The sequence below is a fragment of the Dermacentor variabilis genome, chromosome 6 (assembly GCF_050947875.1).
Source record: "Dermacentor variabilis isolate Ectoservices chromosome 6, ASM5094787v1, whole genome shotgun sequence".
Lineage (NCBI taxonomy): Eukaryota > Metazoa > Arthropoda > Arachnida > Ixodida > Ixodidae > Dermacentor > Dermacentor variabilis.
Genome location: NC_134573.1, coordinates 68,139,802 through 68,163,436, shown reverse-complemented (window position 1 = coordinate 68,163,436; position 23,635 = coordinate 68,139,802). Strand labels below are relative to the sequence as shown.

The following is a 23,635-nucleotide window of genomic DNA, read 5'->3' as shown; positions in this document are numbered from 1 at the left end:
TGAGGGCTGGTACAGGGCCAAATGTCTCCGTGTTTACAGGAAAATGAGGTGGCATAGTAAGGCACAGGTTGGCGAGAACTGACAACTGGCAAAAATTACTCAATCTTCCAATGTTAGCATGAGCGAAATGCACAATATTTTAGTATAACGACTTATTAGTTAAATTTTTTTACCAATGACAATGTCATTTCAATGTACCAACATGTTAAAATAAACCAGCTTGTAATAAATGCATGTGCATTTAATATTCGATTCGATATTCGATGCTAAGTATTTGTATTCAATTCACGTTCAATAATTTTGATATTTGCACACCCCCAGCAATCGGACTGAAAGCGGCACGTCGTCACTATGCTATTTGTGAACTCGTTCTGTTGCCATTAATGATTGCCACCTTGTGATGGCAGTGGCAATGATTCTAGCTAGTCTGGCTTTACGGTAGGATTTTGTGAATGCGGTTTTGGTATCAGATTAGACTGCACCACCCAAGCAATTTTTAGACAAACTTGGAAAAAATGAAGCATTTGTTAGAATCAGGTAAATACTACTATAATTTCACCTGTGATGACTCCTGGATGCCAGGTGACAATGTGCCACTTCATTGTCCCTCCTTGCTCATCCAAAGTGCGATGCTCTCACGTCACTGACACTTGACGCCTCAGACATTGCTGTTGGAGCAGTACTGCAGCAATTGGTCGATGAAGTTTTCCATCCGGTAGCTTTTCTTTTCATGGAAGCTCGCGCCATCTGAGTGCCATTAGGGCTCCTTCGGTCATGAATTGCTGGTAGCCTACTTGTTGGTAAAAAATTTCCTCCACTTCCTCGAAGGTTGGGAATTTAATATATTTACTGACTACAAGCCACTTGCATACTTTTTGACTCATACTGACTCATACGACACGCCATAAGATCTGCCAACTTGTCTAGATTTCCGAATTTACATGTGACACCCGATGCATTTGTTGCTGACGCCCTGACTCTTGCTGACGCCCTGACACGGATTGAAGTCAGTGCAACGATTGACTAACGGCCACATGGGGATTTCGCAGGCACCTCTCACTAAAGGACGATTTTCTCGTATTCTAAAATGTGTTTCTTCCCTTGGCTTGCAACACCTCCACTGGTTGCCCTCGCCCCTGTGTTCCAGCATCAGTTGATCGGATGGTCTTTGATGCTTTGCATTTTTTGTCGCATCCTAAAACCTGGGCTCGTATTCTGAGACGTTCGCCTTCCGCGAAACTATCACCTTGACCATGCCTCCACCAACAGCACGCCTTGATTGGCTGTTTTAACAAAACCAGAAAATAAGCAGTGCCGTCTAGTAGTTCCGGCGTACGTCACTTTAACCTCATGGTGTCGATGGGTGCTCTCGCCATAAATTGAATAAACGAACACATCCTTTGGCGTCTTTTGGCGTTCGGTTGGTGGTGGAGTACTAGAGATAAGATAGGCGGTAGTTTATAGTAGTCTTCTTGGTGGCGTCTTACATGCGTTTTCTCGCGGCGATATTTGTTGATTCATTTAAAATAAAACATTTTAGACTTCTTTATTCAACTTATTTTACCTAAAGCGGCCGTAACCAATTGCAGTCAGTGCACAGAACCCGTACTGCGGCCACTACACTCGGAAACAGCACACCCGAGCCGCCCTGCACTCGCACAGTGCGCTCTCTCATGCGATGTGAAGCGTTCAGCAGCGTGTGTTGGTAATGCACGTTGACGTCACGGGTAAGCAGTCGCTTGATTTATTGAACGTGAGTTTCGCAGCGGCGAAGCTTTCGCGGAAGGCGAACATTTCAGAATACGGCCCCTGTGTGATGCAGTGCCTCATCACTACACGATCAATTTGGCCAGACGTGAACTTTGTCGCCCACGGACTCATCACATCGGTAGATCAGCCACTTTTCCAATAATGAACCGATTTTAAAGATTATTTCGGTAATACTCTGCCTGGAAGGTGTGCCGCCACATTGAGTGTATGCACAAATTCGCAATGAGGCCTCATCAGAGGGCCCTTTAAAAAGAGCGCTCCCAGAAAAAAGTTTTCACTGAGTTGTTCTTCACTTAAAGGGACACTAAAGAGAAAAATAATTTTAGCTTTATTAGTAAATTACCCTTCTGGCAATACCAAAAAAAGGCCACTTCTAGCCTGAGAAGAGTCCAGAAAACAGGCAGAAACAAAAAACGGTGGTGATGATGCCACCTTTAAGTTTTCACACCAGCTAGTCATGACATCATGAATTTTGAAAGCACCTGCTTGGGCCTAGTTAATTCTTTATCAATAAGATGTACATTGTATTTTAACAGAGCTAGCGATTGAACTTAGAAAGATTCAAAGATACTTAATTAGCCTCAGTGACCGAAATATGGAAAAATACCTTGAAATCAATAACGTCATACTGAAGTACAGATGCTAGGGTTTCAGTGCGAAATCCAAGAAATTAAACTTTGTCCTTCGTTTCCACTTCTAATAGTCCACATCTTAGCATGAAGATAAAGAAAAGAAAATTTTGTTGAAATAATAATTTGTCTGTCTAAACTGGCTTAGTATCTCTCTCTAGTGTCCTTTTAAAAGAAAATTGAAAGGAAGAATCTACTAGATGACACGGGAGTGACCTGTTTAAGGGATAGTTTTACCTTAAAAACGTACCGATGCCTGGAGTGGCACAGGATGCTTCAGGGAAGACATTGAAGTCTTCACTGGAACACCTGTTGTGTAGAGATTTTTTTGAAGATTCACTCAGTGCTGCATTTTTTTACCAATGGCTGACCATAATCACATGTTTTGCAGTTCCTTGCCAATCGGAAACGCTACTACCGCTTCAAGTCTGGTCGGTGCAGTGACACCACGGAGGAAGTCCTCGCCCTTTGCAAAAAGTACTACATGGACGATATGCAAACATGTATACCAAACCTCATCAGGTGAGAAAAAGTTGTGAAAGCCCCTAATATTGTTGCCACGATTAATGGCAGCCTCTGTTGCCTGGCTTAGCTGTTGTGTCGAGTCTTTTATATGGCTCATTGTCATGCAATGTCACTACGATTGACTTTTTACTGCGGTGATCTTGCTTCTATGCCATCTTTATACCTGCCAACTTGTGTTATTTTATCGTAAAATACCAAATTATTAGTGCTTGTTTAAGGTTGTCGTAATGACACAAATATTTTACAATCTTTATATGCATACCATACAGTTGAACCCACTTATAACATTACCAGTTTTAACAATATATCAGGTATAACAATGAGAAGCTGCAACAGCATCAACTTTTGTATGTTTTGCATGGTGAAATAACCCGTTTTCTACAATGCCCCAATGCCGCATTATCGGTTATAACGATGAAGTCTGGCTGCTCAATATCTGAGCCGAAAGGTAGCGAAATGAGAAATCCTTGAAAGCAAAAAAAGAAACCGAAAAATTCGAGCCGCTGCACGATGGCCCGCTGCCCAAACGGCCGCAGCGCGCTCATTTTCCAGTCTTCTCCGTGCACATCTCTCCCGTCGCCCTTCCACCCCTCCGAACACGAATGGGCTGCGCCCATATCTCTATGCCGCGCCACCCTCCAAAACACGAAACACAAATAACAAAAAGGCATTTGATTCAGTAGAGATACGAGCACTTGTAGAGGCATTACGTAATAAAGGAGTACAAGCCGCTTACGTTGAGCGGTAAAAATCCCTTGTAAATGTTCTTCTTTTTATGTACGCTGTACCTGAAAGCACACTTGTGCTTTTTCTTTTAGCCCCCACCCCCCCCTTCCCCTCTGCTATGTCCCCTCCCCTAAAGGCCCTCGAAGGAGGGCCTTTAGGGGTATTGTAAATAAATAAGTAACTACCTTAGAAAATATTTACAGAGGTTCCACAGTTACCTTAATTCTGCACAAGAAAAACAGGAAGATACCTATAAAGAAAAGGGTCAGAGAGGGAGACACAATCTCTCCAATGCTATTCACTGCATGCTTGGAAGAAGTATTCAAACTATTAAACTGGGAAGGCTTAGGAGTAAGGATCAACGGTGAATATATCAGCAACCTTAGATTTGCAGATGACATTGTCCTGTTCAGCAACACTGGGAACAAGTTACAACAAATGATTGAGGACCTGAACAGAGAGGGTATAAGAGTGGGGTTGAAAATTAATACTGTATTTACTTGCATAATGATCGCACTTTTTTGTTAAAAAAATTGACGCAAATTCTGGGGTGCAATCATTACGCGAGTTAAATTTCCTGCGAAAATAATTTATTTTCATCCTGCATTTGCTGTGGTATGACAGCAGGTCAACAAACAGGTGGCTGCCGCTGTAATAGTGCGTTACACCAAAACAAATATGGTGGCCGTCGGAACAAGCAGAACGTGCCGAACGCGACTTTTTTTCTTCTTGTGTGTACATTACGTGCATTGAAACATTCCTTCTGTATCAGTAATGAATAATATTGTTAATATCAGTAAGTTTGCGACATTAACATAGCCATGTCCACTTTGAGGGGACAGATACAGTGATGGGCGCGCATAGCTACCAGTGACATAGAAACACATGGCGGGCATGCTGCAGAAACTGCGGCATTTGTCTTCACTACTATCCTAATACGGCACGTTTTCGCTAAGGGCGGGCGAATATCTTAGCTGTGTTACAAGCGTCGGCGTATGAATAGGGTACACTTCTAACGTATCATTTTAAACATGGCCACTATAGTTGCTGCTCACAATTTGTTGCGTGCCCACGAGTGCAGACGAGAAGAATCAAAAGGAGCATTTTTTTTTTGTTGTTGGCCAAAACTATTATGAAGCCTACAAGTAATAAAGCCAAGGCAAGTTTGGTTGTAGCTTTTTTTCATGGAAGTGTGGAAGTGATGGTGATGAAAGGAATGAAATGAGGCATCTGTATAAGAATGTTGGTGCGTGCAGAGCGCTTGGTATGTCTTCAAGAGTCATTCACATAGCATTTGAGCATTCGACAGATAGTAAATGCGTGCATCATTAGTTAGACTTGGCATATGACATATTGCTGTGACAAGTTCGGGGTGCGATCATTATACGGGAAAGAAAAAAATTAATTTTGACGACAAAATTCAGTGGTGTGATCATTACGAGAGTGCGATCATTGTGTGAGTAAATATGGTATGCAGAAGACCAAGAATGTGATGAATACCCGGGCTAGAGAAAGTTCAAGATCACCAGTCAGCCTCTAGAGTCTGTGAAGGAGTTGGTTTACCTAGGCCAATTACTCACAGGGGACGCTGATCGTGAGAAGGAAATTTACAGAAGAATAAAAATGGGTTGGAGCGCATTCGGCAGACATTATCAGAAAAAGAAAGTTGTACAATCACTGCATTCTACTGGTGCTGACATATGGGGCAGAAACTTGGAGATGACAAAGTAGCTCGAAAACAACTTAAGGATGCTAAGAGACCGATGGAACAAAGAATGATAGGCGTAACGTTAAGAGACAGGAAGAGAGCGGTGTGGATCAGAAAGCAAATGGGCATAGCCGATATTCTAATTGGACGACGCCATGAAGGCAGCGCTCGCAATGGAAGCTGCTGCCAAGGACGCCAGCGAGATTGCCCGTGCGACTGACTCGCCGTCGGTGGAAGCAGCAGTCAACAAGTTGGCGACAAAGGGCTGGCTGCGAGGGGGCTGTGGTGGTACCCACTCTCTCTCACAGTGCCAGTTCGCTCAAGCACAATGCTTCACGTGCGGGAAAACTGGGAACCTGGCATCGGTATGCCGAAGGGGGAGGATGAACAGCGGACAGCAGCAGCAGCCTGGATCAAGCCCAGGTTCTACACAAGTCTGCGACCAGGGTAGCTGTTGCAAGGGTAAGCGGCGGGGGCATGCGGCAGCAGACTCGAGTCCTTCCATGGCCAGGCTCCATGTCACGGCCGAGGACCCGCCGATTTTCGGCATGCGGCACACAGGCCTTGTGCCTTCGTCTGTGCTGCCGTACGTGCTGACCGTCGAAGTCTGCAGGCACCCCATTTCCATGGAGCTGGTGGACGCAAGGGGCAGCGTGTCAGTCATGGCCGGGAAACTGTTCAAGCGTACCTTCCCCAGCGTGTCCGGCCAGGCTTCGGGCGTGATGCTGTGCGGCTACTCTGGGCAGCTATCCCAGGTCCAGGGTCAGGCCCAAGTCAGCATTTGCTTTGGCGACAGGAAGGCAACCCTTCCCCTTTTACTTAACCAAGCGGTTGTCGCCGACGCTACTGGGCCGAAGCTGGATTCATGCACTGGGCGTTCATCTGCCAGAGTACCAGGAAGCCAGCCTGCATGTGGTGAGAGATGTCCCCAGCCTCCTAACTGAGTTCAAGTCCCTGTTCCAGCCAGGGGTGGACACATTTGCTGGCACGACGGCTGGCATCTATGTACCTGAGGGAGCCCGGCCTCGTTTTTTCAACCTTCGCCCACTGCCGTTCGCCCTGAAGGACAGGGTCACCCAGGAGCTGCAACAGTTACAGGGAGAGGGCATCCTGGTGCCTGTCTAGACGTCTGAATGGGCCGCTTCCATCATACCAATCCTCAAGCGAGACGGCAGTGTCAGGATCTGCGGGGATCTCAAGGTTACCATCAACCCCGTCGTTACTGCTGAGACGTACCCGTTGCCCTGGATTGAAGATCTCTGGTCAGCATTGTCCGGTGGACAGAAGTTCACCAAGCTCGACCTCAGAGATGCTTACCAGCAGCTGGTGCTCCCGGAGGCCTCCCACAAGTATGTCACAATATCGACAACTTTGGGGCTCTTCCAGTACATGCGCTTACCATTTGGCGTGGCCTCAGCCCCAGCCATATTTCAGAGGGAGATGGGCAACTTCTTCAGGGGCATGAGGCGATGTACTTGGACAACATCCTGGTTACAGGCAGCGATGACAGGGACCACCTGCAGAACGTGCACAACGTTCTGGCACGCGTGGCCCCAGCCCCAGCCATATTTCAGAGGGAGATGGGCAACCTCTTGAGGGGCATGAGGCACGTGGCGATGTACTCGGACGACATCCTGGTTACAGGCAGCGATGACAGGGACCACCTGCAGAACGTGCACAACGTCCTGGCACGCGTGGCCTCAGCCCCAGCCATATTTCAGAGGGAGATGGGCAACCTCTTGAGGGGCATGAGGCACGTGGCGATGTACTCGGACGACATCCTGGTTACAGGCAGCGATGACAGGGACCACCTGCAGAACGTGCACAACGTCCTGGCACGCGTGGCCTCAGCCCCAGCCATATTTCAGAAGGAGATGGGCAACCTCTTCAGGGGCATGAGGCACGTGGCGATGTACTCGGACGACATCCTGGTTACAGGCAGCGATGACAGGGACCACGTGCAGAACGTGCACAACGTCCCGGCACGCGTGGCCTCAGCCCCAGCCATATTTCAGAGGGAGATGGACAACCTCTTCAGGGGCATGAGGCGATGTACTTGAACGACATCCTGGTTACAGGCAGTGATGACAGGGACCACCTGCAGAACCTCCATAACGTCTTGGCACGCGTGGCCTCAGCCCCAGCCATATTCCAGAGGGAGATGGGCAACCTCTTCAGGGGCATGAGGCACGTGGCGATGTACTTGGACGACATCCTGGTTACACACAGTGATGACAGGGACCATGTGCCGAACGTGCACAACGTCCCGGCACACGTGGCCTCAGCCCCAGCCATATTTCAGAGGGAGATGGACAACCTCTTCAGGGGCATGAGGCACGTAGAGATGCAGTGATGACAGGGACCACCTGCAGAACGTGCACAACGTCCTGGCACGCGTAGCCTCAGCCCCAGCCATATTTCTGAGGGAGATGGGCAACCTCTTTAGGGGCATGAGGCACGTGGCAATGTACTTGGATGACATCCTGGTTACAGGCAGCGATGACAGGGACCACGTGCAGAACCTGCACAACGTCCTGGCGCGCGTGGCCTCAGCCGCAGCCATATTTTGGAGGGAGATGGGCAACCTCTTCAGGGGCATGAGCCACGTGGCGATGTACTTGGACGACATCCTGGATACAGGCAGTGATGACAGGGACCACCTGCAGAACGTGCACAACGTCCTGGCACGCGTGGCCTCAGCCCCAGCCATATTTCAGAGGGAGATGGGCAACCTCTTCAGGGGCATGAGGCACGTGGCGATGTACTTGGACGACATCCTGGTTACAGGCAGCGATGACAGGGACCACGTGCAGAACCTGCACAACGTCTTGGCACGCGTGGCCTCAGCCCCAGCCATATTTCAGAGGGAGATGGACAACCTCTTCAGGGGCATGAGGCACGTGGCGATGCAGTGATGACCGGGACCACGTGCAGAACCTGCACAACGTCCTGGTACGCGTGGCCTCAGCCCAGCCATATTTCGGAGGGAGATGGGTAACCTCTTCAGGGGCATGAGGCACGTGGCGATGTACTTGGGCGACATCCTGGTTACAGGCAGTAATGACAGGGACCACCTGCAGAACCTGCACAACGTCCTGGCATGCGTGGCCTCAGCCCCAGCCATATTTCAGAGGGAGATGGGCTACCTCTTCAAGGGCATGAGGCACGTGGCGATGTACTTGGACGACATCCTGGTTAGAGGCAGCGATGACAGGGACCACCTGCAGAACGTGCACAATGTTCTGGCACGCGTGGCCTCAGCCCCAGCCATATTTCAGAGGGAGATGGGCAACCTCTTCAGGGGCATGAGGCACGTGGTGATGTACTTGGATGACATCCTGGTTACAGGCAGCGATGACAGGGACCACGTGCAGAACCTGCACAACGTCCTGGCATGCGTGGCCTCAGCCCCAGCTATATTTCAGAGGGAGATGGGCAACCTCTTCAGGGGCATTAGGCACGTGGCGATGGAGTGATGACAGGGACCACCTGCAGAACGTGCACAACGTCCTGGCACACGTAGCCTCAGCCCCAGCCATATTTCTGAGGGAGATGGGCAACCTCTTTAATGGCATGAGGCATGTGGCGATGTACTCGGATGACATCCTGGTTACCGGCAGCGATGACAGGGACCACGTGCTGAACCTGCACAACGTCCTGGCATGCGTGGCTTCAGCCCAGCCATATTTCGGAAGGAGATGGGTAACCTCTTCAGGGGCATGAGGCACATGGCGATGTACTTGGACGACATCCTGGATACAGGCAGTGATGACAGGGACCACCTGCAGAACGTGCACAACGTCCTGGCACGCGTGGCCTCAGCCCCAGCCATATTGCAGGGGGAGATGGGCAACCTCTTCAGGGGCATGAGGCACGTGGCGAGGTACTTGGACGACATCCTGGTTACAGGCAGCGATGACAGGGACCATGTGCAGAACCTGCACAACGTCTTGGCACGCGTGGCCTCAGCCCCAGCCATATTTCAAAGGGAGATGGACAACCTCTTCAGGGGCATGAGGCATGTGGCGATGCAGTGATGACAGGGACCACCTGCAGAATGTGCACAACGTCCTGGCATGCGTAGCCTCAGCCCCAGCCATATTTCTTAGGGACATGGGCAACCTCTTTAGGGGCATGAGGCACGTGGCGATGTACTTGGATGACATCCTGGTTACAGGCAGCGATGACAGGGACCACGTGCAGAACCTGCACAACGTCCTGGCACGCGTGGCCTCAGCCCCAGCCATATTTCAGAGGGAGATGGGCAACCTCTTCAGGGGCACTAGGCACATGGCGATGCAGTGATGACAGGGACCACCTGCAGAATGTGCACAACGTCCTGGCACGCGTGGCCTCAGCCCCAGCCATATTTCAGAGGGAGATGGGCAACCTCTTCAGGGGCATGAGGCACGTGGCGATGTACTTGGACGACATCCTGGTTACAGGCAGTGATGACAGGGACCACCTGCAGAACCTGCACCACGTCCTGGCACCCGTGGCCTCAGCCCCGGCCACATTTCAGAGGGAGATGGGCAACCTCTTCAGGGGCATGAGGCACGTGGCGACGTACTTGGACGACAAAATTGCTTGTCTCTCGAAGTGGCGTCAGAGTGAATACGCTACGTTGCCATAATGTCACGAAGAAGCAGACTCAAAGCACGAAAGACCGTAGGGTACTGCAGCACCGTAACAGTAACACCAATCACAAGTACAGCAAAAATGGTGTTGATTCCAACAATAACATGAAGGAAGGAAAACAAAACTGACGAGAGGGCCTATGCCCTCCACACGAGGAGGAAAGTGTGGAGGAAGGCACATGGTATCTTTCGCTGTAGTGGCCATGTTGTTGAGGCACAATGGCGGTTTTCTTATAGTAGTGTGCACTCATGCGTGTGTTGGCTCGTAGGTCTCGTACCGTGGCAAAGGCATAGTGTGAACAGGATGGCATTAGTCTCCGTGTTTTGTTTCACTGTGTTATCAGACTGCGGTCTCCCAGCTGTTGTTGTGACCAGGTGAGACAGGAAGAAGTGAAAAGTGTGAAGTGAGCACACTTGTAATGTCATACACCATGTACATTTGAATCTCATTAATTCGAACTTCTGGTTTATTCGAACTGACGCTGTGGTCCCGTCAAGGGTATGTGTTTTCCTATGGGCAAAAATGCCCGGTAATTCAAGTGTACAAACATTTAGGACGGTTAATTTGAACATACCGCACTCCGACAATGCTCTCAGCAGTGCGCCAAATTACGCGGTGGTGCCTCTGACCAGCATTGCTGACCCGCCGTAGAGGAAAAGCTTAGGAGAGACCCCTCAATGACGCACGGGAGGCAAGAAAAAAAGAAAAGAACCGTGGTGGAAATTTCACCCTCTCTCAAATGGCAAGGTCATCATTTCTGCATAGCGCCGCAATGCCCCAGCCATGCTAATGGCAAAATGCACACCGCGGCAGAGATTGGTCTTGGGCCAATTTATCGCGGCTCGTCATGGCGGCAAGCGAGCCGTGAGTGGAGGAGACCAATGAGAGCGGCCCCCTACAGTGATGTACGTGCAGGAAACTGGTATCATGTGGACCCGTCTGACTGCTCTATTCACACTCACGTCTGGTTCAACCGGACCGCTTTTTTTTTTTTTTTTTCATTATTGTCTGCTTGTGTTAGCTCTCTCTCGCACTTGTTTTGGTCGGCTCGGATTGGTCTTCTGTGTGCTTGTTTTTTTACGATGACGAGTATAAACTGAGACGTCCTGATAAAAATTTGTTTTAGACAGTGTGCCATATCCAATTCTGTACAAGACAAACCCTGAATACAAGGGCGCGAAGAAAACACCCAGTACCTCATTCTCCTTGTATCTTGAATGCGGCAGCGTTGCAGCAGAAGGGAGCACAGCAACGTTATTGTGATCACTGGCAACTACTTCGTCATCTTGATAAGACATGGCTCGTGTTAAGAACACAGGACGAAAAACATAAACACAGCGCTGATCTGTCAGCAGATGTAGAAAACGGCATGCAAGCATGCAGAGGGAAGCAGCAGGGGAGGCCCAGTCTAGCCTTGGCAACTCCGTTCGGTGGCACTCTTACGTGGCAGAGGTAATCAGCGCCATCCATCAAGCTGACGGGAAAGCAAATACACTTTCCTCCCGCCCTCCATCGCAACTACGCTCCCGTAGCCCTCCGAATCAACTCCCTTACCTTTGATGGTCTCTGCACATGCCCTCTTTCAGCTGGCGCCCCCAGCTCCACCAGCCCAGCACCCTCTTAGCCCATTCCCTGAAGTTTCATTTTCAGCCATTATCGGGAAGCGAGCATTGGCCGTCGTGGGCAGTTTCATTGTCCTCGCACGCTGTGTGCTTGCTCGCCATGATATTTCATGACTCGCACCGTTTGTGCATCATGCTATGATGCATAAATACTTCAAGAACAAGTCCTTCTAATTCAAACCAATTTTTGGGCCCGTTCAAGTTCGAATAATTGAGATTCGACTGTACCATGCCACGGACAAAAGACTATCTGGAAATATATTTCCCATCTTCGGTGGATTCATTCTAACTTGTCATCACAGGCTGAAACTGCTGTGCTTCAGAATATGTACGATAAGTGCCAAGGAAGGTCAGTGACAGCTGTGCAGTGTTTCTGCTTTTGACAGTGAATGGTTCATTTATGGCATGTAAAACAGTCACCTGGAATAATCGGAAAGAAGTGGCTCCTGTGAGTAATTAAGGGAGGAACCCTCTTTACGGAAGATATCTGTGTGCTTGAAAGGCACGGCGAAGTGAAGTTTGGCGGACATGGTGCAAGAGTGAACGTGGCTCGACAGAAGAATCAAATCAAATGGCTGATAGTTGCACGTAGGCCCAGTCAACATGTTAGCCGCATGTATATGCACATACTGTTCGGCATCACATGGAGGACACTGCAGAACTCTGGACACTGCAGAACTCTGTTTCCGTGAGGCTTCACTTACTGTGAGAGCAATACCAATCAGGCCGCAGTCAGTGTATATAAATGTATAACGACATTCTCCTCTGCTGGCCTCTTCATTGGTGCGTGGCCACCCTAAACTTGCAAAAATAAAGCAAAACAATCCCTATAAAGCCACAACCAGCATACGTGTTTGTTCACATAAACTGCATATGGGCTAGCCATAGGTCGTTATGTGCGTAAAGTGTGCTGCTGGTCATCACCTGTGCATTCTTGCAGTGCAGTGAGAATGCACGAAGTTCTTGTCAGAAAAGCCAGCAAAAGTAGCAGGCGACTGGCTCACGCAGTCTAACTTGTGGAGTTTATTGTGAACTCCTTCCAATGCTAGAGCTCAATACTCCAACAAAATGACTTGGGCAACTTTATCGTGATGGTACACGCTGTGATTGGATCCATTGGTCGGATCACTACAACGCGTGCATGTCCGCACAGCCTGGTGTGGTTGCGCACCGATGGCAAGAAATATAAACAAGAGAACCTGCCCCAACAAGATGGCAGAGTAAGGCCAACATACGGCACCACTGAGCTTCACAAAGAGTGATGTCAGGGCCTTTTCTTAGTTTTTCTCCTTCCTCCATGAACAAAAATAAGTTTTGACTTCGATCAACTTGCCTGTGGATTGGATCAAAACGTAAAGGTACAGGTTGCCAATATAACCCTAAAAACCGCGGAATTTAAGATATTTGTTTAAAATTGTGAATTTTGCGATTATTCAAATGTGATGTGGTGGTTGAGTTCCAACAATGAAATTCATGAAGAAAACTTATGTTACAATCGAGTAACTACGGTACACTCAAAGCACAGTGATAGTGACGAGCACAGTTGGCGATTGCCAAAAATCTGATCAGCGGGTCAAGTGCATCGGCTTTTAGACATAATTCGGCAAAGATTCCAGCATAATCGCTGGTGTCCGCCTGTCCTCCAGAAAGTACTACACAATTACTGTCATGCATACAGTCAGATTACACAAGGTTCGTTGACAACGGATAGAACCATCAATAACATTCGAGAAACTTCCGATACATGCAGGTGTGTCCTTCGCTGAGCGATAGCGTCGAACATTTGTAGCTGGTAAAAAACTTTCAGCCCAAGAAAGATAAACAAGTACACATTCCAATGTACAGCAAGGTCCACTCTTCTTAAAGGGTATATCAAATTAGTATGTCAGCACTGAAACTCAGTTCTGGGATATGAAGGTTTGGAAAATGTTATTTTGTCAGTATAATTTCCATTGAACAGAATCAAGTGCATTTTTTTCTCGAACTAATGAATTCGTGAGTAGTGTTAGCTTAAAAGTAACTATTAGTTTTATAGTGGACCTGTGTATTGCGGCAATCTTATTTGTCGCATAAGAAGTAGGGGTGTGCAAATATTCGAAAATTTCTAATATTGTTGTATATTATATTTTTAATATTCTTATTCGATTCAAAAACTAGATAGTAGAAAATTTTCGTATATTTGATTGGATACGAATATTCGAAACAAATCGACCATATTGCTGGCTGTGCGGGAGCAAACATGGTTCTTAGCGTTTATTTCTGTCTGACCTAAGAAAGTGTCTGATTTTGTGCTGAATTGCAAAAATGTCATGCTGCTGGCGAAATTTTGCCTGTAAAGCACGCTTAGCCACTTGGCGTCCAAGCTGTGCAGAAAAGCGAGCCTCTCAGTAGCAAGGGGCACGGGTTGGCGAACAGCGAGAGTGCACTCTTCTGCAGGCTCCACCTGCACACCTGAGCTTATTGCTTGGCATTAAATGCAATGAGTGCCAACTGGTACGGGGTGAAATGCCTCTGAGTTTACGGGATATTGATGCGGTGTGGTATAATAAGACATAGGTTGGCGAGAACAGACTACTAATAAAAATTATTAAATTTTCCATAGCTAACATGAGCTACATGCACAATCTTGTAATGTAATGGCTTGCTAAAATTTTTTACCAATTGCAATGTAATTGCAATGTTTCAACGTGTTAAAATAAGCCAACTTGCTAAAAATGCATGTGCATATCATTATTCAATATTCTATGCTAAGTATTTGTATTCGATTCATATTCAAAAATTTTTATGTTCACACACCCCTAACAAAAGTGTTACTTTCTCTCTTTTCTCCAAAATACTGAAGGACTGGCGCAATTTTCTGGCAGGTGGGTTATCATACAGCTAATTTAGGTGACAGATAAATTGACAGCGCATCATGTGACACAATCACCAATCCTGACTTAGCAGTGCTAATGATAAAGAACAGGTGCCGTCTGTGCAGTTTCATTGTCAGGTTGAGCACATGATTTGCCTCCTGTCAAAGATTCTGTAATCTAGTGGGTCATATGGCATGTTCGCACAATGCCGCTCCCCCCTTCATTCATCAGCCGTCTGTGCAAATGCATGAAAATGGGTTATGACACTTTTGCACCTGTCGTGTAAATCGTATAAATCCAAAGCTAGTCGTGGGTTGGGTTGTTCAAAGCTACAGCAAGACACCAATGTCCATCTACAAATGGTGTCAGATACTAGAGGCTGCCGTTCAGTGTGTCGCAAAGATGGCAGCCGTGAACAACTTCTGTACGCTTGTTTTCGTCTGCGAGGTGGTTTGTCAGCTTTGCAAGTGTTGTGCAACTGCTCTGAATACATGTGGATTGATTCGCCACCAAACCGTAACTTTAGTTGCAAACACCTGATGAAACTCTGCCAATTAGGCCAGTGGCCTAGGCAGTATTCACTGCAAATTCGCGGCTGGCTGGCGTGGTGACAGGCCGCAAGTCGTTGTAGAATGCTTGCTGCCAATATGTTGTACGGGTGGCTCGTCAGCTGTGTCCGGTCCAGAGATCATGCGTGCCGCTTATATTGATGGCTGTTGAAACGGCTTGAAGTTCATCATCGATTATCCAATACGATCTTCGTGCCTATCAGCAGCTAATTGGCCTGATCATAGGATGTGCTTTCGCACACGAAACACATGCTGCTTTTGTTGAATTCCCTCTGTCCACGTTTCGTCATCATTTCTATCGATCCTGTCAACCCGGACGAACCTTGTACTGACAGTTGCATTTTCCACTATTAGCATTACGAATAGGTGGGGAACAGCCTCTTGTCAAATATACGAGCTGGGCGATTCATGCATCTGCAAATGGAGACTGTTTTACAAATATTTGGGTGTTGTATGCAGTTATTTCTGCGTGTTGTATGCGCACATATATTTTTCTCTCTTTTCAGGGTGTTGTAATCGGGGGTGTAACGTATATGTGGAATAACACATAGATTCCTTTGTTTAGAATGCTCAAATTCAAGCTGAGTTTAATATTGAATAGCAACATATTCAAATATTGAATTCTGAAATATTGAATATTTGCATAAGCCTAACGAAAGCATGTTCTATGTATACTTTTGTTGTGTATAGTGCATTGCTGCATGAAGCACTGAATGTATAACTTACCGTAAAAATCAACATATATTACGGACCCGATATAATATGAAACAAGATTTGGGGGTAAAGAAAAGCAAAAAAAGAAAGTTTCATCCACATATAATACGAGTGAGGAAAACACAGCAAACACATTTAATTTACATCGGACTTCGCACTTTACTTAACGTGGTTAGCACAATAGCTTTGTGTGCTGCCAAGCTGCTCCCTTGCTTGCTGTGTCAGCATATTATGGCAGCCAAACACAACAGCGCCTCCTGCACACTGGAGGACGATCAAGGTAGCCATAAAGCGATATGATGGTAGCCATCGAGCAATAGCAGAACTAAATGTTCGAGCCTAATTTATGGTTGAAATTTTTGTTTGAATCAGAATATAGGAAGAGGTGAAAATTAGGGACGCTAACAATTGGTTAATTGCAAAAAAAAAAAACACAACGCAGACACAAAACACCTAGATACCACAAGTGCTTCTGTTCTGGGTCCATTTGTTTGCACTGCTTTACAATGAATCCACTACAAACTATCCCAGCTCTCTACTACTCTCTTGCTAACAATCAGAAAAAATCCTAATATTATATGTGGGGCTTTACAGTACTTTCCCAGTCCTTGTTATAAGCATCAGTTTGTTTTACCACGAATATAAATCAGGGAGACGGCCACAAAACTCACATGAGAACACTAAAACATTGTTAATTCAAATGTTACAGCACTGAAAAATATGTCCGAATTGACTGAATGTCGAATTATGGAGGGTATCAAGAGAACAGTAAACGGATGCCTACTAAATCAACATGCCATTATTTGCTGAATGACTCGGCAAATATTGTTCCTGTTTTTCTCAGAAGCAGTGCAGAAGCTGCAATTCTAGTCATCGCACGACTGATTAGCACTCGCAGGAGCGAAGGCCTTTGACATTAAGGATAACACGTTGAACCATAAATGACGGAGGCCACACACGAGCGTGGCGGTGGTGCTACTTTGTTAGGTGGATCCAGAGGAAATGAAGCCATACCTACCCCCTCTTTTCACCCAAGGCATGCTATGGCACTTCAGTGGTTGCAGTATGAGCGGGCAGTAGTACCAGCTTTCCTCTTTTTGTACTCTCAGTATGGTTTAATGAGTACTTATAGCGAGTCTATAGCTTAGGCACATCGGTGAAAAGAGGGAGAGGGAGACACCTTGTTGACAGTGCTTGGCAACTGAGACACGATACTAGGATGGCATGGCGGCCAGTGCCTTTTGCACCATCGAAGCGTCCACAGGCGGAGCAGAAAGCGTCGATAGCCATGCGCTCCAAGCATTTCATGTCGAATGCTGAGCACTGCATATGCTAATCATGCCCAAGTATGTCCCTTGTTGCTTCCTGTGATTCTTTACTGTGTCACTTGGAAAACTTATCGAGTGTTCATCCCACAGGTACATGAGTGGTTTCAAGGAAAACACTACAGGACTCCAAGATTTGCTGGTCAGGCTCCCATGCTATGGAGTCATCGTGGAGGTGCTCCAACTTATCTCTCGTGACAACATCTGGCCTCCAAAGGTGGGATTTTCTTTTACTGCACTTCAATAAGGTTGGCAGTTGAGACGAATAGAGTTAGTTGGGTCCATCATCACTGGCATCATCATGAGGAAAATCTGCAAGTCCATATGAAAGGGAGAATTGTCATCCACCCGACGACCGTAGCACGAAGTTACAAAGGAAACACATACTGGCTTCTCAGAAAAAAAAATTTCAGTTGAAGGAAAATTCATCCCGGTGCTGGGATCAAGCGTGGGATGTAGAGCCTGTGAGCCTTTTCAGAGCAGTCGCTGTACCATTTAAGCTAGCAGAGAGGCTAGCAAATTGCATAGCGAGGCCAAGTTAATTGGCAGCTCGAGGCACAGGGACACGGAACATGGCAAATCAATTTGGTGGAAGCCTGAAAGGTGGAGGAAAGTTCATGAAAGGAATATTTGTGATCTGCCTGACCAGTGCAGATGTGGGATAAAGGTCCAGTGCTCTCCAGTTAACCTTTTAACCCTTTGAGGGTCAATGACGTAAATATGCGGCGCCGCGAACAAGTCCAAAAATGGTCGATGCCGTATATTTACAGTGCCGTCTGTATGTTTAACAAGCGTGCCAATTTTCTCACTTTTTCTTTTATGTCATGTGCTGCCACTATGTAAGAATACAGGGAATTTTTTTCGCCTGCCTCCCTCTCTCAGTTATCATTGCATGGTTTGTTTTAGAACAAGTTTGTTCCCGCGTGTCTATATGCTACCGCTTGCGCATTGGCGAGCGGGCGGGCAGGAGGCAGTTTTGTTTTTGTACCGCATGCTGGTTTCAGCTTCTTGCGCTTGCAAAACTGATAGCTATCTTATTACTAAGTGCTGAAAGGGCGACTGCTTGTTTCTCGCTCGTTTAGTGCTCACAGTGGTGCGCACAGGAAGGATGCGGCCGTGCATGCGCTTCCGTTGCTTTTTTTTTTTTTTGACACTCGCGAAAACTAATTTGCCTCTTGTTGGCGATAAGATGAAGATTACCAGAAGTTTGTCACATGTTCTGCTTTTTTAACAGGCACACAACCTCAGTTTTCTTGAGTCACCTACGCAATTCGAATACGCTATGGACGTACATATTAGTGTAAGAGCAGGAATATTTTAGCCTTGCGAAATAGTCTCGTTTGTGCATTTTCAATGCCTTGAACTATGTGTATAACAATGCATCAAATTGTTTATTCTTATAAGTTTATTTCCTTTTTTATTGTTATTATTCATCAATGAAGTGTACATATATACCAGTGCAAACTATTTTTTTCTCACTTTAAGGTCACCCTAAAAAAATTGCAGTAAATTTTTTTCGAAATAAGTCCCTAAGAAGAATCGAAACCTGCAATAAAAAGAATCAACCCTGGGCGGTTGCATATGGCGAAAAAAATTGACCTTCAAAGGGTTAAGGGCTGAATTTCTTTTTGGCTAAAACCATGCCGCTATGGTCAATTTTTGTATTACAGTTTCTAGTAGATGGCAATGATTGAAAACTTATGAATGCAGGAAAAATTTATTGAAAGCCATATTCTGTCTCAAAAATGCTTTACTCGCACCGGCGGTGCACATGCAAATACAGTACCATATTTATTTGATTATAAGGCGATCACAAATATAAGGCAAGGATGCAGTTGGGAGACTAAAAAAAGAAACTCGAGTAAGGACATTAATATACGGCAATATAGAGTAGTCAACGGATTATTCAGGCTCATTTGAGATTGCCCGGAATACTGAACTACTAACACAAACAAAATTCAAGATGGCGACCACAAAATGGGCGGGAAGGGAGCTTCAACATGCGGAGTGTGGGGTATATGCGAATTTAGGCTTATAACATGGTTTCACGGAGTTGTGGAGCGCTATGCTGGGAGGAAGCACATGGCACAACTCATTCTGCAAGAAACGGGGTAGTAATGCATTCAAGCATGAAATTTGTGGGGATCGAGGTGCCTCCCCATGCCTCGTCTCCCAGCTCATGCATTGTGCTTAGCTCAATCTACGGGAACCGCCACCATAGCAGCATCATGCCGGACACGGCTAGTGCGCCGGAGCTTATTTCCCATGCAAACCGTGCTTCTGTCTCCTTGGCTTGAATTACCGCGCGAGCAAGTGTCACCGCGACACGCCCTGATTGACCTCCTGAGTGGCAGCCCCAGGTTGGGCGCCAGTTGCATGGAAACTGCCACGCCTGGCCCGGAGCAAACGCCGCTGCACACCGCAGCTGCAAAGCTTCTCCAAGTCCTGATGGAAGTGTAGTGTGCTCTCAACCTAGTGCTCTAAAGGGAGACCTCCAGTCCCCTCAGCCAGGCATGCCAAGCGGCCTACATGTACCTCTCCCGGAGTGCAGTGGTTATTCGGACCGCATGAGTGCTATGGAGTACCTCGAGGCACTGCACCACTATCAACAGGCAATGTGGCTGGAGAACAGCGTGATGCTAGGCGCTGTGTTGCCCGTCTCGCTAACAGCCACACGGCATGGTGGTACCGACTTGTTGGCCAACAAGCTTGTTCGCTGGAGGAGTTTAGGACGCTTTTCCGCAGCGAATTACTTCCTCCTGACTATGAGCGCGGCATGCGTCGCAAGCTAACGCTTCGCACCTAACGCTTCGCACCTAACACCCAGGCGAATCTATGCTCGAGTATGTCAGGGCTATGCAGGAGCTCTATCTTCTTGACCCTTTGGCATCTGACGCCAAGAAGTTGGAGCGGGCCATTCGTCAAGGCCATCCAACCTTCGACGCTTACCTTCGGAGTGCCCGTTATCGTGACCTAGACGACTTGGCCTCCGATGCAAAGTGGATGCAGGGTGACGTACTGGCAGTGAGAACCTACCGCCCGCCGCCACCGCTGTCCGCCTCTCTCGAACCTCGTGCGTGGGCTGGTGGTGACCCGTAACTCCCTGAAATACGAGGTACGAGGTGGCCTCGCCCACGAGAGAGCACCGAAATGGGCATGACCTTTCTGACTGTGCTCTCGACCCATACTCGCACGCCCGGGTGTGCTGTTCTGCCCCACACGGCCAACGAGAACGCGAAACCCATGCCCTTGCGCACAAGGGGAAATCCGATCGCGGTGCCCCTTTGGCTAGCGAATGGAAGCTACCTAGTGCTCCAGACGCACCCAGGACCCCTCAATCGGAGCAAGGCGTTGTCTGCTGCCATTGTCATGAAAGCGGCCATATAACCCGAACATGCAAAGCATGCAGCCTGACGCAAGAGCCTCTTTGTCCTTCGGAAAACGGTGAGCCGCAGGTGAATTCCCCCTTGTCGGTGGCGACAGCAGGAGCGCATGGTAGTGAAACGCAACCTCTGGCTGCAATGGCATGTCGCACTGAAACTGACTCTTCCCCCACGCCGGCGCCTTTTTATCCCCCTTACGATCACTGGTCGACAGTTTGTAGCACTGCTGGATAGCAGGGCTTCGGTCTCACTGTTCAGCGAGGAGGTCATGGCTCATTTGCGCCAGCGTTCTGTCGGCATTAAAGCCTGCGACACCGCCTTCCACCTCGCGAACGGCACAATTACCTCGTATGGCTCTGTGCGGTGGGTTGTGCGCTGGGAAAATCGCATGCACTGTCTGTGCTTTGTGCATCTCCCGGGTCTTTCCATGCCCGGGATTCTCGGACGCGACTTCCTCGCACGCACAGGTATTGTGATTGATGTCGCAAGCGGAGGCTACAGGGCAGGCCCTTCTGACCCCCTGCAACCGTTTGCTACACTCCCGCTGGTCGCGGCGGCCCCTCAGACGCCGGACGCCACGCAAGAACAGGAGGAGAGGAGACCTAGCGCTGCTCCCTTGACTCGTGTCCCTCACTCCGCCGGCTATACTGGCCCCTTGGCCAGCACAGTGGAAAATGGTCGGTGTGAACCGCTTTCTCACGAGCATTGCGCTGCTACAGCAGTCAAGGCGCCGGCTATCCCAGTGACCACCCCGTTAAGCAGCAGCTCGGACTGCTCGCTGCCACCTTTGTCCGACAGCTTGTCAGTGCATGATAAGGCACGCCTGTCATAGCTGCTGACTCGTTTCGGCGCGATGTTCACTGAACGACCGGATTGCACCTCTTTTGTGCAACATCCGATCGACACAGGCGACGCATTACCATGGAAATGCAATCCTCGCCCCATTAGTGTGGCCAAGAGGAAGGAAATTGACCAGGCATTGGATGAGCTTATTGAGACCGGTATTGACCAACGCTTAAACAGTCCCTGAAACAGGGTGTCTACCAACCGGGAAAACCGGGAAAACCGGGAAATCTCAGGGATTTTGAGTAGTCTGGAAAAGGTCAGGGAAAACTCAGGGAATTATCAGGGAAAATTAGCGGCAATTTTATTGAAAGCGTCGAAAGTCGCGGTAATGCTGGCTCGAGCAACAGACAGGAATCGTAATGAATCGTCTTTGACACCCTGTCGTCGGCTGGAGGAGTTGCCAGTGTGCACTCAACGACCGACTTTGCGGATTCCCGATAATTTGGACGGCTTCGCGGCATCGCCACGTACCCCATAGAGTCAACTTATCAGAACGTGTGACATTTCGGACGCAAGAACTATTCGCCGTCCGATTTTCCAGACGTTTTGCCCTGACCGCAGGTCCGAAACGGCAATGATCAAAGGCACCACCGCCGCCGTTTTGGTTACTTCGACACCTCGAACCGGCACGCTCGCACGCGGATCCGCTGGCAGCCGTTGCCACCACTGCGGCAACGCTAGGCCTAGCTGCTTCGACGTTCGCTATGAAGCTTCTTGCCGTTGGGTGCCGAGTTTTTTATTAAAAGAATTAGCTGTCAGCAATGGCACGGACTCCGCCTTTGGGTTCCTCGCGATTGGCTTAGAAACTTAGAAAACACGGCGCGCTGCATAATGCCGGTTCCCGAAAGTTAGCTTCGCCTCTGTACAGGAATGTTACATGGTGAAGCATACGCAAAAGTATTGTAGTGAAGCATAACAAGCGTGGGAAGGGGCTATTGCCACGGAAAACAGTATGTATTCCTTAATTATGCACGCGTGCACCCGGTATTTTCTGTCACTGTACATGCGCCGATATGCCTAATATGTGTACCGACAGGCCTTCAGTGTGTTTTCGAACGTGCCTGTGGCGGTTTGAGCCCCTAAGGCCAGTAAATGGCACGCATTTATTTTTTTTCCAACTGGCCGATTTTTCGAACATATTCGCGACCCCTAAGGAGTTCTAAAAATCGGCCGCGGCCTGTGCAACTGACCAAAATGCTGCAAATGGTCCTTGGGGTGAACGAGTGGCAGAAGGAGGACAAGAACAGAAATGATGTACGCATTGAGGAATAAACGGGAAAGGAAGCTTGCTGCCACCGTTTTGAAGGAGCTTGAGCTCAAAAAACAAAGTTTTGGCTGATGCCGAGATGCAGGTGTCCCTCATCCAAACCAAAATAAACTCGTTAAAGCAGTGAAACACAACACTCAGGCGTCATGCTTGGGCTAAGAGTATGTCAGGACAGTTGAGGTTGACTTACGAGCGGTTGAGAGAGAATCTCAATTGTGACAGAGTTCGGGCCTCATACCACTGAGCTTGCTATCAGTTGATAGAAATAGCTTATATTCGAATATATTTGCTTCTATGTGCATCTCCTTTTTATTCGTATTTGTGAATGCCTGACTTCATTTGCAATTTTTTTCGAAGACACTTTATTTGCTGTGCATTTTACTAACCCCTGCCTTCTATTCTCTTTCTGAATAAACACTACTCCTTAGTATTCAAATTGGATTAAGTCGCTTTATTATTTTTTTCACGCGGTTACTCGAAAGTGACAGAATGAGGCGGTATGTTTTCAGCCCGTCTTGACACAATACATAGTTCTGCATCACTCAGGGAAATGTGCAAAGGCACTCAGGGAAAACCTGGAAAACTCAGGGAATTTAGAAATGTCAACTCGGTAGACACCCTGTGAAAGTTCACCAGTGGTAATGGTCCCCAAAAGAGGTGGCTCTAGTTGACTATGTGTGGACTACCACCAGCTGAACGAGGTCACGAGGAAGGATGCTTATCCTATGCCTAATGTGGACTCGATCGTGGCTAATCTAGGCAATGCATGCTACTTCGCCACCCTGAATGCTAACCGCGGCTACCTGCAGGTTCAGATGGAGCTGGCTGATACGGACAAAAGTGCATTCACCTCTCACCGAGGCCTTTACCAGCTTACCTGTATGCCATTTGGCTGCTCTCGAGCTGCAGCTACATTCCAGAGATTGATTGACTGCATTCTGGGGGATGCTAAGTGGTGCTATGCGCTGGCATACCTTGATGACATTGTCATCTTCTCTCGAACGTTCGAGGAGCACCTCCGCCACCTGGAGGACGACCTCGAAAGGTAGCGTGCCGCT

The 23,635-nt window shown here is 48.0% G+C and overlaps 1 protein-coding gene across 1 annotated transcript in view; it reads left to right on the top strand.

Moving 5' to 3' along the window:
- LOC142584837 (F-box DNA helicase 1-like) overlaps nt 1–23,635 on the top strand; it is a 166,885-nt gene that overhangs the window by 16,096 nt on the left and 127,154 nt on the right. Inside the window, exons 3-4 of the mRNA XM_075695132.1 lie at nt 2,791–2,921; nt 17,175–17,298. Of these exons, the coding sequence (XP_075551247.1) occupies nt 2,791–2,921; nt 17,175–17,298 (255 nt within the window). The remainder of the gene's footprint in view (nt 1–2,790; nt 2,922–17,174; nt 17,299–23,635) is intronic.